The sequence below is a fragment of the Grampus griseus genome (genome assembly GCF_964374135.1).
Source record: "Grampus griseus genome assembly, chromosome: 2".
Classification (NCBI taxonomy): domain Eukaryota; kingdom Metazoa; phylum Chordata; class Mammalia; order Artiodactyla; family Delphinidae; genus Grampus; species Grampus griseus.
In genome coordinates, this window is record NC_139018.1 from 108,005,180 (window position 1) to 108,019,092 (window position 13,913).

At 42.6% G+C, this 13,913-nt stretch overlaps 1 protein-coding gene across 3 annotated transcripts in view; it reads right to left on the reverse strand.

Moving 5' to 3' along the window:
• Positions 1 to 5,945: 5,945 nt before the first annotated feature.
• The window catches only part of SPG21 (SPG21 abhydrolase domain containing, maspardin), an 81,156-nt gene continuing 73,188 nt past the window's right edge, over positions 5,946 to 13,913 (reverse strand). For all 3 annotated transcript variants that reach the window (XM_082648007.1, XM_082648008.1, XM_082648006.1), the window contains exons 8-9: positions 8,131 to 8,271; positions 5,946 to 6,632 (exon numbers count right to left, since the gene is read on the reverse strand). In XM_082648007.1, the coding sequence (XP_082504133.1) occupies positions 6,516 to 6,632; positions 8,131 to 8,271 (258 nt within the window). In that variant the 3' untranslated portion in view covers positions 5,946 to 6,515. The remainder of the gene's footprint in view (positions 6,633 to 8,130; positions 8,272 to 13,913) is intronic.

Consider the following 13,913-nt stretch of genomic DNA (forward strand, 5'->3'; position numbering starts at 1 on the left):
TTGATGAGCCCTGTTAGTTTTCTGGTGGTGTCTTTAGGATTTTCTATGTATAGAATCATGTTTTATCCAAACAATGACAGTTTTACTTCTTCCTTTTCAATTTGGATTGCTTTTCTTTTCTTGTCTGATTGTTGTGGCTAGAACTTCCAATACCATGTTGAATAAAAGTGGCAAGAGTGGGCATGCTTGTCTTGTTCCTGATCTTAGAAGAAATGCTTTCAGCTTTTTACTGTTGAGCATGATGTTAGTAGTGGGCTTGTCATATATGGCCTTTATTATGTTGAGTTATGTTTCCCTCTATGCCCACTTTCTGGAGAGTTTTTTATCATAAATGGTATTGAGGTTTTCTGTTTGTTTGTTTTTGCGGTACGTGGGCCTCTCATTGCTGTGGCCTCTCTCGTTGCGGAGCACAGGCTCCGGATGCTCAGGCTCAGCGGCCATGGTTCACGGGCCCAGCCGCTCCATGGCATGTGGGATCCTCCCTGACCAGGGCACGAACCCGCGTCCCCTACATCAGCAGGCGGACTCTCAACCACTGCGCCACCAGGGAAGCCCGGATATTGAGTTTTTATCAAAAGCTTTTTCTGAATCTATTGAGATGATCATACGGTTTTTATTCTTCAGTATGTTAATGTGGTGTATCACATTGATTGATTGTGAATATTGAAAAATTTTTGCATCCCTGGGATAAATCCCACTTGATTATATTATATGATTATTTTAATGTATCATTGGATTTGGTTTGCTAATATTTTGTTGAGGGTTTTTGCATTTATATTCATCAGTGATATTGGCCTGCGATTTTCTTTTTTTGTGGTATCTTTGTCTGGTTTTGGTATCCGGGTGATGCTGGCCTCATAGAATGAGTTTGGGAGTATTCCTTCCTCTGCAGTTTTTTGGAATAGTTTCAGAAGGATAGGTGTTAACTCTTGTAGAAATGTTTGGTAGAATTCTCCTGTGAAGCCACGTGGTCCTGGAATTTTTGGTGTTGTTGGGAGTTTTTAAAGTTTCTGATTCAGTTTCATTATGGGTAATTGATCTGTTCATAATTTCTATTTATTCCTGGTTCAGTCTTGGGAAGTTGTATATTTCTAGGAATTTGTCCATTTCTTCTAGGTTGTTCATTTTATTAGCATATACTTGTTTGTAGTAGTCTCTTATGATCCTCTGTATTTCTGTGCTGTTGGCTGTAACTTCTCCTTTTTCATTTCTGATATTATTGATTTGGGCCCTCCCTCTTTTTTCTTGATGAGTCTGGCTAAAGGTTTATCAATTTTATCCTTTCAAAGAACTAGCTCTTAGTTTCATTGATTTTTAAAAAATCTCTATTTCATTTATTTTTGCTCTGATTTACAATTTCTTTCCTTCTACTGACTTGGGGTTTTGTTTATTGTTCTTTTTCTAGTTCCTTTATGTGTAAGGTCAGGTTGTTTGAGATTTTTCTTGTTTCCTGAGATAAGCTTGTATTGCTATAAACTTCCCTCTTAGAACTGCTTTTGCTGTATCCCATATATTTTTGGATCATTGTGTTTTCATTTTCATTTGTCTCTAGGTATTTTTTATTTCCTCTTTGATTTATTCAGTGCTTGTTTAGTAGCATATTGTTTAGCCTCCACCTGTTTGTGTTTTTTGCAGGTTTTTTTTCTTGTAGTTGATTTCTAGTTTCATAGTATTGTGGTTGGAAAAGATGCTTGATATGATTTCAGTTTTCTTAAATTTACCAAGGATTGTTTTCTGGCCTAGCATGTGATCTATCCTGGAGAATGTTCCATGAGCACTTGAATGTGTATTCTACTGCTTTTTATGGGATGTTCTATATATATCTATTAAGTTCATTAGATCTAATGTGTCATTTAAGGCCAGTGTTTCCTTATTGATTCTCTGGATGTTCTGTCCATTGATGTAAGTGTGGTAAGGTCCCCTATTGTTACTATCAATGTCTGCCTTTATGTCCATTAATATTTGCTTTATGTATTTAGGTGCTCCTATGTTGGATGCATATATATTTACAATTGGTATATCTTTTTCTTGGATTGATCCCTTGTTCATTATGTAATGTCCTCCTTTATCTCTTGTAACAGTCTTTATTTTAAAGTCTATTTTGTCTGATATGACTATTGCTACATTGGCTTTCTTTTGATTTCCATTTGCATGGAATGGAAATTTTTTCATCCCCTTTTTCCATCCCCTCACTTTCAGTTTGTGTGTGTCTCTGCATCTCAAGTGAGTCTCTTGTAGCCAGCATATACGTGGGTCTTGTTTTTTTATTCATTCAGCTACTCTGTCTTTTGATTGGAGCATTTAGTCCATTTACATTTAAAGTAATTACGGATATGTATGTTCTTATTGCCATTTTGTTAATTGTTTGGGGTTATTTTTATAGGTCTTTTTTGTTCCTTTCTTCTTTTGTTCTCTTGTGATTTGATGACTATCTTTAGTGTTATGTTTGGATTCCTTTTTCTTTTTGAGTGTGTGTGTCTATTACAGATCTTGTGTATGATTACCATGAGGTTTTTTTTTCTAATATTTATTTATTTTGGCTGCACCACATCTTAGTTGCGGCATGTGGGATCTTCATTGCAGCATGCATGTGGGATCTAATTCTCTGACCAGGGATCGAACCTGGGTTCCCTGCATTGGGAGCATGGAGTCTTAGCCACTGGACCACCAGGGAAGTCCCCCATGAGGTTTTTATATATCAATTGATATATATATGTGATTGTTTTAAGTTGCTGATCTCTTAATTTCCAATGCCTTTTAACAACCCTGCATTTGTACTCTCCTCCCCTCATGTTTACTGTTTTTGATATTATGTTTTACATCAATTGTTTTGTGTATCTCTTTACTGCTTACTGTGGATGTAGATTTTACCACTTTTGTGTTTTAACCTTCCCACTAGCTTTGTGTGTGTGTGATTTCCTGCCTTTACTGTTTGCCTTTACCAATGAGATTTTTCCTTTCATGATTTTCGGGTTTCCTGTTATGGCCTTTTCTTTTTTGCTTAGAGAAGTTCCTTTAACCTTTCTTGTTTGGTGGTGCTGAACTTTTTTTTGCTTTTGCTTGTCTGTAAGGCTTTTGATCTCTCCATCAAATCTGAATGAGAGCCTTGCTGGGGTATTCTTGGTTGTTGTAGGTTTTTCCCTTTCATCAGTTTAAATATATTGTGCCATTCCCTACTGGCCTACAGAGTTTCTGCTGAAAAGTCAGCTGATAGGTTTATGGGACTTTATTTGTATTTCATTTGTTGTTTTTCCCTTGCTGCTTTTAATATTCTCTCCATCTCTAATTTCTGACATTTTGATTACAATGTGTCTTGGTGTGTTTCTCTTTGGGTTAATCCTGTGGGGACTCTGTACTTCCTGGATTGGCTGTTTGTTTCCTGTCCCATTTTAGGCCAGTTTTCAGCTATTATGTCTTCAAGTTTGTTCTCAGCTCCCTTTTCTCTGTTTCCTCTTTCTTGGACCTCTGTATTAGTGCACTTGATGTTGTCCCAGAGGTCTCTTAAATTGTCCTCATTTCTTTTCATTATTTTTTCTGTTCAGCTTCAGTGATTTCCACTTCTCCATCTTCCAGCTCGCTGATCCATTCCTCTGTCCCATTTAGTCTACTGTTGGTTTCTTCTAGTATATTTTTCATTTCAGTTAGTGTATTCTTCATCTCTGTTTGGTTCTTTACATTTTCCAACTCTTTGTTTAAAACTTCCAACTTCTCTCACTGTTTATCCACTCTTCTCCCGTTTTCTTTGATCATTTTTACGATCACTACCCTGAACTCTTTCTTGAGTAGACTGCATATCTCCACTTTGCTTAGTTTTTCTTCTGGAGTTTTATCTTGTTCCTTTGTTTGGAAAATACTCCTTTGTTGCCTTATTTTGCCGATTTGTTGTTTTTTTTAATGTATCTGGCAGGTTGGTTACATTTCCCCATCCTGGAGAAGCGGCCTTCTGTAGGAGATGTCCTATGCATCCCAGCAACGCATCCCCCTCTTGTTACCCAAGCTGTATGTCCTCTAGGGGTTCACCCTATGAGGGGTGCATGGGTCCCTCTGTTGTGGCAGGCTGTGTGGGTAGTTTGGTAGGCTTGATTGGCCCCGGGTTCAGTTGATTGCCAGGCCTTGCCTTGTGTGGGGGGTGCTAACCTCTGGTTGGTGGGACCAGGTCACGTGGTGGCTGACTGTGGAACCCAGGAGGCCCGGGACTAGTGCTAGGCACTGGTGGGCAGAGTCAAGGTCAAGGAGACTCTGGGGCTGTTGCCCACCCATTGGTGGGGGAACCCAGGTCCTGGGGCTAGTGCCAGCCTACTGGTAGGCAGAGCCAGATCCTGGAATCTAGTCCCAGTGCCAGGGGTCCCTGAGCTGGTGTTAGGTCGCTGGTGGGTGAGGCCCATTCCTGACATGGTTGAGTGCAGAGTCCAGAGCATCCTGAAGTTTGTGATGGCCTGCTAGTGGGTGGGGCCAGGCCCAGCTGGTCCTAGTGCAGGATCTGGCCTGCTGGTGGAGTGTCCGGGTCCAGCGGCCGTGGAGCTGTGGTTTTCTTGCTGTTGGTGTCTGCTCCCTGGTGGGTGAGACTGGTCTGGAGGCTAGAGCAGACTCCTTGGAATGTGGGACTGTGGCCCAGGCACTGGTGCCTGCCCTTGAGTGGGTGGAGCTGGGCCCTATGTTGGGCAAGGCCATGTCCAGAGGTGGCTGGGGGCTCAGGGGGTCTCAAGGCAGCCTATCTGATGGTGGGTGGAGCTGTGTCCCCACCCAGTTAGTTGCTTGGCCTAAGGTATCCCAGCAGTGGTGCCTATAGGCTGTTGGGCCAGGGCCAGGCTGGGTGCTGGGGCTAATAAGCCAGAGGGAGGATTCCACAATGACTTGCCAGCACCAGTGTCCACATGGTAGAATGAGCTCCCAAGAATGGCTGCTGCCAGTGACTATATCCCTAGGGTGAGCTGCAGTTGCCTCCTGCCTCTCCAGGAGATTCTCTAAGAGCAGCAGGTAGGTCTGGCCCAGGCTCCTATATAATCACTGTTCCTGCCCTGGGTCCTGGAGCATGTGAGATTTTCTGTGAGCCCTTTGAGAGTGAAGTCTCTGTTTCCACCAGCCCTCTGGTACTCCTGAAAGTAAGCCCCTCTTGCCTTTTAAAGCCAAATGCTCTGGGTGCTCATCTTGCTAGTGCAGGACTCTTGGGCTGGGGAGCCTGACTTGGGGCTTGGAACCCTCTTTTGGGAGAACCTCTGCAGTTGCAATTCTCCCGTATGTCGGTCCCCCACCTGGGGGTATGGGACTTGGCTGTATTGTGACTCCGCCCCTCCTGCCCATCTTGTTGTGGTTCCTTCTTTATATTATCTTTAGTTGTAGAAGACCTTTTTGGTAGGTTCTGGTCTTTCCAAAGTGTCAACTTTGGAAGCTGATTAGAACAAGTCAACTGTAAAAAGACATTTATGAGATAATCACAAATGAGAACACTGACTGGATGTTAGTATGAAGGAATTATTGGTGAATTTTTTAGTGTGATAATGGCATTATTTTCTCTCTTGAAGGTACATATAGAAATGTACAGATGAAGTAAGGTATCAGAATTGCCTTAAAATAATTCATTCATAGGAGTATGTGTGGAAAAAGTGAGGGTTGGATAAGAGATGATACAACACAGTCCATGAGTTGATAATTTTTGAAACTGGGTAATGTGGATGTAGTTCATTATACTATTTTCTCTACTTTATGTGTGTTTAAAATCTTCCACTGAGGGGGAAAAAAAAGCAGGTATGAAAAGTACCTTGCACATAGCAGCAGCTCAATAAAGGATTGTTTCTGTAATCTAACAATGAGCAAACTGCACTTTAGAGAGGTTAAGTAACTTAATCTAAAGACACACGGGCTTGGCAAACATCAGTCTGATTCTCAGAGAGTCCTATGTGTAGGTAGCCCAGTTGGCAGCTATGATAATCACAAAAGCCACTCACTCAAATTGAATTTTTATTCCAAAGACTGTAATGGGTATAAAGACAACAGCCCAAACTGAAAACAATCTGCTTAACTGGAAATTAGAAGTAGTTCATTTGCAGGAGAGCAAACAGTGGGTGACAGCCTTGGCACTCTGATAAGTTATAACCAAGAAAGCATAAAAATAACCAATGTCCTTCTGATACACAATGTGGATGTGCAGCATTTACAGCAAATAACAGAAAGGAAAGGAAAAAAATCCACAGAATCCCCCAATTCAGAAATTAATATTCACTTAACAACACAGTGGTGAAGACTTTTGGTAGCAAAATTTTCACAATTCTTAAAATGGGAATCTTCAAAAGTACTTCGTTAAGTTCAAAAGCTAAAAAAACTGAAGAGGGAATAGTTACACTGGCTTAGAAGAGCTGCCGCCTGTCACGAAGATGACAATCAATCAGTCCTAGTTCCAAACACAGTGATAACCGGTGAACCTGACAAACCGAAGAGAGAGGCCGACTGGTGGGCACTGATGTCACTGATTGTACGGACACACTGGATCACTCATCACTAAGAGCCAACTCTAACAGCTACTGCTCCTCCTGACTGATGCCAAGGTTGCCTTTCTGCACCTCGAGCTCCTCAGCACTGACCATCGATGGGTCAATGGCCGCATATTTGGTTCCGTGGAATTGCAGCAAATGTATCTGCAGAAATGCAGAATAATTATTTTAAACAAACATCACTGTTGTGTATTAATGGTTTCTAGTTCTAAAATTACAGAGTCCTGGGGGAATGGGCAAGATAAGGTCAGGGGGTTAAAAGGTACAAAACTACCATGTATAAAATAAGCTACAAGAATATATTGTACAGCACAGGAAATACAGCCAATATTTTATAGTAACTTTAAATGTAGTATAATCTATAAAATTGTTGAATCACTATATAGAACACCTGAAACTAATATTATAAGTTAACTATACCTCAATAAAAATATATACAGTAAAACATTAGAGTAATACATACTAATTAGAAAAACTAGAAAACAGAAAAGTCAAAAAAATTTTAAAAACCACAATTTGGGGACTTCCCTGGCAGTGCAGTGGTTGAGAATCCGCCTGCCAATGCAGGGGACATGGGTTCAAGCCCTGGTCTGAGAAGATCCCACATGCTGTGGAGCAACTAAGCCCGTGTGCCACAACTGCTGTGCCTGTGCTCTAGAGCCCGCAAGCTACAACTACTGAGCCCATGCGCCACAAATACTGAAGCCTGCATGCCTAGAGCCTGTGCTCTGCAACAAGAGAAGCCACCGCAATGAGAAGCCCGCACACTATGATGAAGAGTAGCCCCTGCTTGCTGCAACCAGAGAAAGCCCACATGCAGCAACAAAGACTCAATGCAGGCAAAAAACAAAAAAACACAAAAACAAACCAAAACCACAAAACCACTATTTGGGATCTTTGTTCCTCACTTAATATGTAACCAGTCTTTCCAGGTAACTACAAATTGTTATTAACATCTTAAATTGCCACATGCTGCTTCACCAGTAGGTGTTAATCCTTCCCCTCTGCTGCTAGGAATCAGGTCCTTCCCATCCTTTGCTGTTCTAACACTGTAATCACTATCTCTGGGAATCAAGTTTTTTTGTATTTATGATCCTCTCCTCAGGATCTGTTGCCACATGTGGAAAACAGGATCAAAGAACATGACTGGTTTTTTAAGCCTCTTGATAGTACTTGCCAAATTGCAAAGCAACCATTTCTCACCACTATTCTAATATCCGTTTAGGCAGGTATTAGAAGAAGTAGTGTTTGTTTGTGTGCGTGTGTTTTAATGCATTAAAATTAGACCAAGAAGTCACTTCGTGGGATTCAGATTGACTCCATTTAAGTCTGGTGTCTTGCTCTGGCTGAATTCATTACATCCAGGAGCCAAGGTCCCATTGTACCAAACGGCTGCTTCAGTGTGTGAGTTCAGGCCTGTGGTTCTTAGAAAAGGGAGAGTGGGCATAGAGTCCCTCAGGTGGCTCTAATATGCTTGAATTCTCCTGTAAGTTACTAATGTGGAGCAATGTATCAAGTCAATGCTTCATTCCTACAGAGAATTCTGTAGTTCTCTTACTCGACGACCAAAAAATAAAAGAAACTTTATGTTTCAAACCAGATTCTGTGTTCAAAGTGCTCTGGGATCCAACCTAGGACCTACCTGTACATAGAGATTCACCTCTGCACTTCTGCACAGGTAAGGGAAATTGCCTCCTGTTTTCAGGTGAGCCCTCCGGGCATTAGGATACAGTTTGTACATTTCTTCTTTAGCTTCAGTTGAAAGTGCACTCTGGTCAAACACCTTTAACAGAACATGAGGCCCAAACTGTTATTTCAGTGTGTTCTTTGCATGTTCAGCAAAGTGCCGCCCCCCCCGCCCAAACCTTACGCTAACCCCTACTCTCATCCTAACCCATACACTAACACTAACCCGTTGTCATACCCTAACCTGTACCCTAAACCGTACCCGTACCCTAACACGTACCCGTGCCTTAACCCTAACCTGTACACAAAAACTAACCCGTACCCTAACCCGTTGTCATACCCTAACCTGTACCCTAAACCATACCCGTACCCTAACACTAACCCTTACCCTAACCTGTACACTAACACTAACCCGTACCCTAACCAGTTGTCGTACCCTTACCTGTACCCTAAACCATACCCGTTCCCTAACCCTAAACTTATCCTAACCTGTACCCTAATCCTAACCTGTACCCGAACACTAACCTGTACCCTAACATGTACCCTAATCCATTGTCATACCCTAACCTGTACCGTAAACCCTACCCGTTCCCTAACCCTTACCCTAACCCATACACTAATACTAATCCGTACACTAACCCGTACCCTAACACGTACCCTAACCCTAAGCCGTTGTCATACCCTAACCTGTACCCTAAACCTTACCCATTCCCTAAAACATACCCTAACTCTAAACTGTTGTCTTACCCTAAACAGTACCCGCTCCCTAACCCTTACCCTAACCGTACCCTAATCCTAACCCGTACACTAACACTAACCGGTACCCTAATACGTATCCTAAACCTAACCCGTGGTTGGACCCTAACCTGCACCCTAAACTATACCCGTTCCCTAATACTAACCTAAACTTAACCTAACCCATACCCTAATCCTAACCTGTACACTAATACTAACCCATACCCTAACCCCTTGTCATACCCTAACCTGTACCTTAACCGCACCTGTTCACCAAACCTAACCCTAACCCTTACCCTAACCCTTACCCTTATCTGTATCTTAATCCTAACCTGTACAGCAACACTAACCCATACCCTAACACGTACCCGATCCCTAACCCATTGTCATACCCTAACCTGTACCCTAATGCTAACCCATACACTAACAGTAACCCGTACCATATCACGTATCCTAATCCTAACCTGTTGTCATACACTAACTGGTATCCTAAACCGAACCCATACCCTAACCCTAACTATAACCCTAATCCTTACCCTAAACATACCCTAATCCTAACCCGTACACTAACACTAACCTGTACCCAGACACATGCCCTAATCCGTTGTTGTACTTTAAACTGTGATCTAAACCGTACACGTTCCCTAACCCTTACGCTAACCCATGCCCTAATCTTAACCCATACACTAACACTAACTCATACCCTAACACATACCCTAATCCTAACCCGTTCTCGTACCCTAACCTGTACCCTAATCCATACCCATTCCCTAACACTAAACCTAACCATGACCCTAACCCTAACCCTTAGCCTAACTCTTGTCCTAACGTATACCCTAATCCTAAACCATACACTAACACTAACCTGTACATTAACACATACCCTAACCCGCTGTCGTACCCTAAACCGTACCCGTTCGCTAACCCTAAACCTAACCCTAACCCTTACCATAACCTTACCCTAACACGTACCTTAATCCTAACCTGTACACTAACACGTACCCTAACCCGTTATCGTATGCTAACCTGTACCCTAAACCGTATCCGTTCCCTACCCTAAACCTAACCCTTACCTTAACCCATACACTAGCTCCTACCCTAACACGTACCCTAACCCATTGTCATGCCCTATCCTGTACACTAAACCGTACCCGTTCCCTAACCCTTGACCTTACTGTTAACCACACCAATATCCTAACCCGTACACAAACACTAACGCATACCCTAACACATACCCTATCTCTATCTCATTCTCATAGCCTAACCGGTACCCTAAACCATACCCGTTCCCTAACGCTAACCCTAACCCGTACCCTAATCCTAACCAATATACTAATACTAACCCATATCCTAACACATACCGTAAACCAAATCCCTTGTTGTACCCTAAACTGTACACTAAACCTCACCTGTTTCCTAATCCTAACTATAACCCTAAACCTTACGCCAAACCGTACCCTCATGCTAACCCATACACTAACACTAATCCGTACCCTAACACGTACCCTAAGCTTAACCTGTTGTCGTACCCTAACCTGTACCCTAAACTGTACATGTTCCCTAACCCTTACCCTAACTCGTACCCGAATCCTAACCCTTACACTAACCCATACCCTAACACGTACCCTAAGCCTAACCCGTTGTCATAACCTAACCTGTACCCTAAATCGTACCCATACCCTAACCCTTACTCTAACCTGTAACCTAATCCTAAACCATACACTAAAACTAACACATACCCTAACCCGTTGTCGTACCCTTACCTGTACCCTAATCCTAACCCGTACACTAACACTAACCCTGTACCATAACACGTATGCTAACCCCAACCTGATGTCATACACTAACCTGTACCCTAAACCGCACCCGTGCCCTAACCCTTACCCTAACCCGTACACTAACACTAACCCGTACCCGAACATGTACCCTAACCCGTTGTCATATCCTAACATGTACCCTAAAATGTATATGTTCCCTAACCCTAACACTTACCCTAACCCTTACCATAATCCTAACCCGCACACTAACACTAGCCCGTAACTTAACACATACCCTAACTCTAACCCGTTTTTGTACTCTAACCGGTAACCTAAACCTTACCCGTTCCCTAACCTTAACCTTAAACCTAATCCTAACCCTTATCCTAAGCCGGACCCTAATCCTAACCCATACACTAACACTAACCCATACTCTAAATTTAACCCATTGATGTACCCTAACCTGTACCCTAAACCATACCCGTTCTCTAACACTAACCCTAATGCTAACCCTTACCCTAACTCGTATCCTAATCGTAACTAGTACACTAACACTAACCCATACCATAACACATACCCTAACCTTAAACTGTTGTCGTATGCTAACCTGTACCTTAAACCATACCCGTTCCCTAACTGTAACCCTAATCCTGACCCTTACTTAACCATAACACTTAACCCTAACCCTTGCCCTAACCCGTACACTAACACTAACCCGTAACCTAAAACGCAACGTAACCCTAACCCATTGTCGTACCCTAAACTGTACCCTAAACCATACCCATTCCCTAAGCCTAATCCTAACTCTAACCCTAACCTGTAACATAAACCTAACCTGTACACTAACCCGTACCCTAACCCATACCCTAACCCTAAACAGCTGTTGTAACCTAACCTGTAACCTAAACCGTACCCGTTCCGTAACCCTAACCATAACCCTTACCCTAATCCTTACCGCAACCTGTACCCTAATACTAATTCATACACTAACATGTACCCTAATAGTACCCTAAACCTAACACGTTGTTGTACCCTAACCTGTACCCTAAACCAAGCCTGATCCCTAACCCTAGCTGTTACTCTAACTCGTAACCTAATACTAACCTGTACACTAACAGTAACCCGTACCCTAACACATACCCTAACCCTAAGCTGTTGTCGTACACTAACCTGTACCTAAACCTCACCCGTTCCCTAACCCTTACTCTAACCCATAACCTAATACCTGTGCACTAACACCCGTACCCTTACCCGAACCATACCGTAATTCTAACCCATACACTAACACTAATCTGTACCTAATAAGTACCCTAAGCTTAACCCGTTCTCTTACCCTAACCCGTACCTAAACCGTACCCGATCCCTAACCCTTACCCATGCACTAATCCTAATCTGTACACCAAAACTAACCCATACCCCTAACACATACCCTAATCCTAACCCATGTCCTACACTAATCTGTATCCTAAACTCTACCCATTTCCTAATCCTAATCCTTCCTAATCCTAACCCTTACCCTTACCCAAACTGTACCCTAATCCTAACCCGTACACTAACACTAACCCATACCCTAATACCCTAACCCATTTTCGTACCCTAACCCTATCCTAACCCTAACCTGTTGTCGTACCCTAACCTGTACCCTGAACAATACCCATTCCCTAACACTAACCCTCTTATCCTAACTTGTATCCTAGTCGTAACCAGTACACTAACACTAACCCATACCCTAAACTGTTGTACTCTAATCTGTACCTTAAACCATACCCATTCCCTAACCGTAACCCTAACTCTAACCCTTACCTTAACCCTAACCCATACCCTAAAACGTACCCTAATCCTAACCCATTGTCGTACCCTAAACTGTACCCTACACCATTACCCGTTCCCTAACCCTAATTCTAACTCTTACCCTAACATGTAACATAATCCTAACCCGTACACTAACACGTACCCTAACCCATTCTCGTACCCCTAACCCTAATCCTTACCCCAACCCGTACCCTAATACTAATTCGTACACTAACAGTAACCCGTAGCCTAACACTACCCTAACCCTAATCCTCATCCTAACCCGTACCCTAATCCTAAACCGTACACTAACACTTACCCGTACTCTAACTCATACCCTAACTCTAATCCGTTTTCATACCCTAAACTGTACTCGTTTCCTAATCTTATACCTAATCCTAACTCTAACCCTTACCCTAATCCGTACACTAACACGTAAGTTAACACGTACCCTAACTCTAACCCGTTTTCGTACCCTAACCGGTACTCTAAATAAACCTGACAAGTTCCCTAACCCTAACCCTAACCCGTACCCTAAACCGTACCCATTCCCTAACCCTAAACGTTATCCTAACCCTTACTCGTACCCTAAATCTAACCCATACACTAACACTAACCTGTACCTAACACATACCCCAACACTAACACGTTGTCGTACCCTAAACAGTACCGTAAACCATACCCGTTCCCTAACCCTAACATTTACCCTAACCCTTGCCCTAATCCGTACCCTAATCTTAATCTGTACACTAACCCATACCCTAACATGTACCCTAATCCTAACCCGTTGTCGTACCCTAAACCATATCTATTCCCTACCCTAAACCTAACCTTTACTGTTAACCCATACACTAACCCGTACCCTAATTCTAACCTGCAAACTAACCCATACCCTAACCTGTATCCTAATCCTAACCAATATACTAATACTACCCCATACCCTAACACGTACCCTAGCCCAAATCCCTTGTTGTACCCTAAACTGTACACTAAACCGTACCTGTTCCCTAATCCTAACCATAACCCTAAACCTTACGCTAACCCATACACTAACACTAATCTGTACCCTAACACGTACCCTAAGCCTGACCTGTTGTCGTACCCTAAACTGTACCCTAAAGCTTACCCATACCCTAACTCTAACCCTTACCCTAACTGGTACCCTAATCCTAATCCTTACACTAACCCATACCCTAACAAGTACTCTAAGCCTAACTCGTTGTCATACCCTAACCTGTACCCTAAACCTTACCTGTTCCTTAACCCTAAACCTAACCAAAAACCTTTACCCTCTTACCCAAACCATACCCTAATCCTAATCTGTACACTAACCCGTACTCTAACCCTAACCCGTCATCATACCCTAACCTGTACCCTAATCCATACCCGTTCCCTAACTGTAACCCTAAACCTAACCCTTACCCTGATCCATAAACTAATCCTAACCTGTATACTA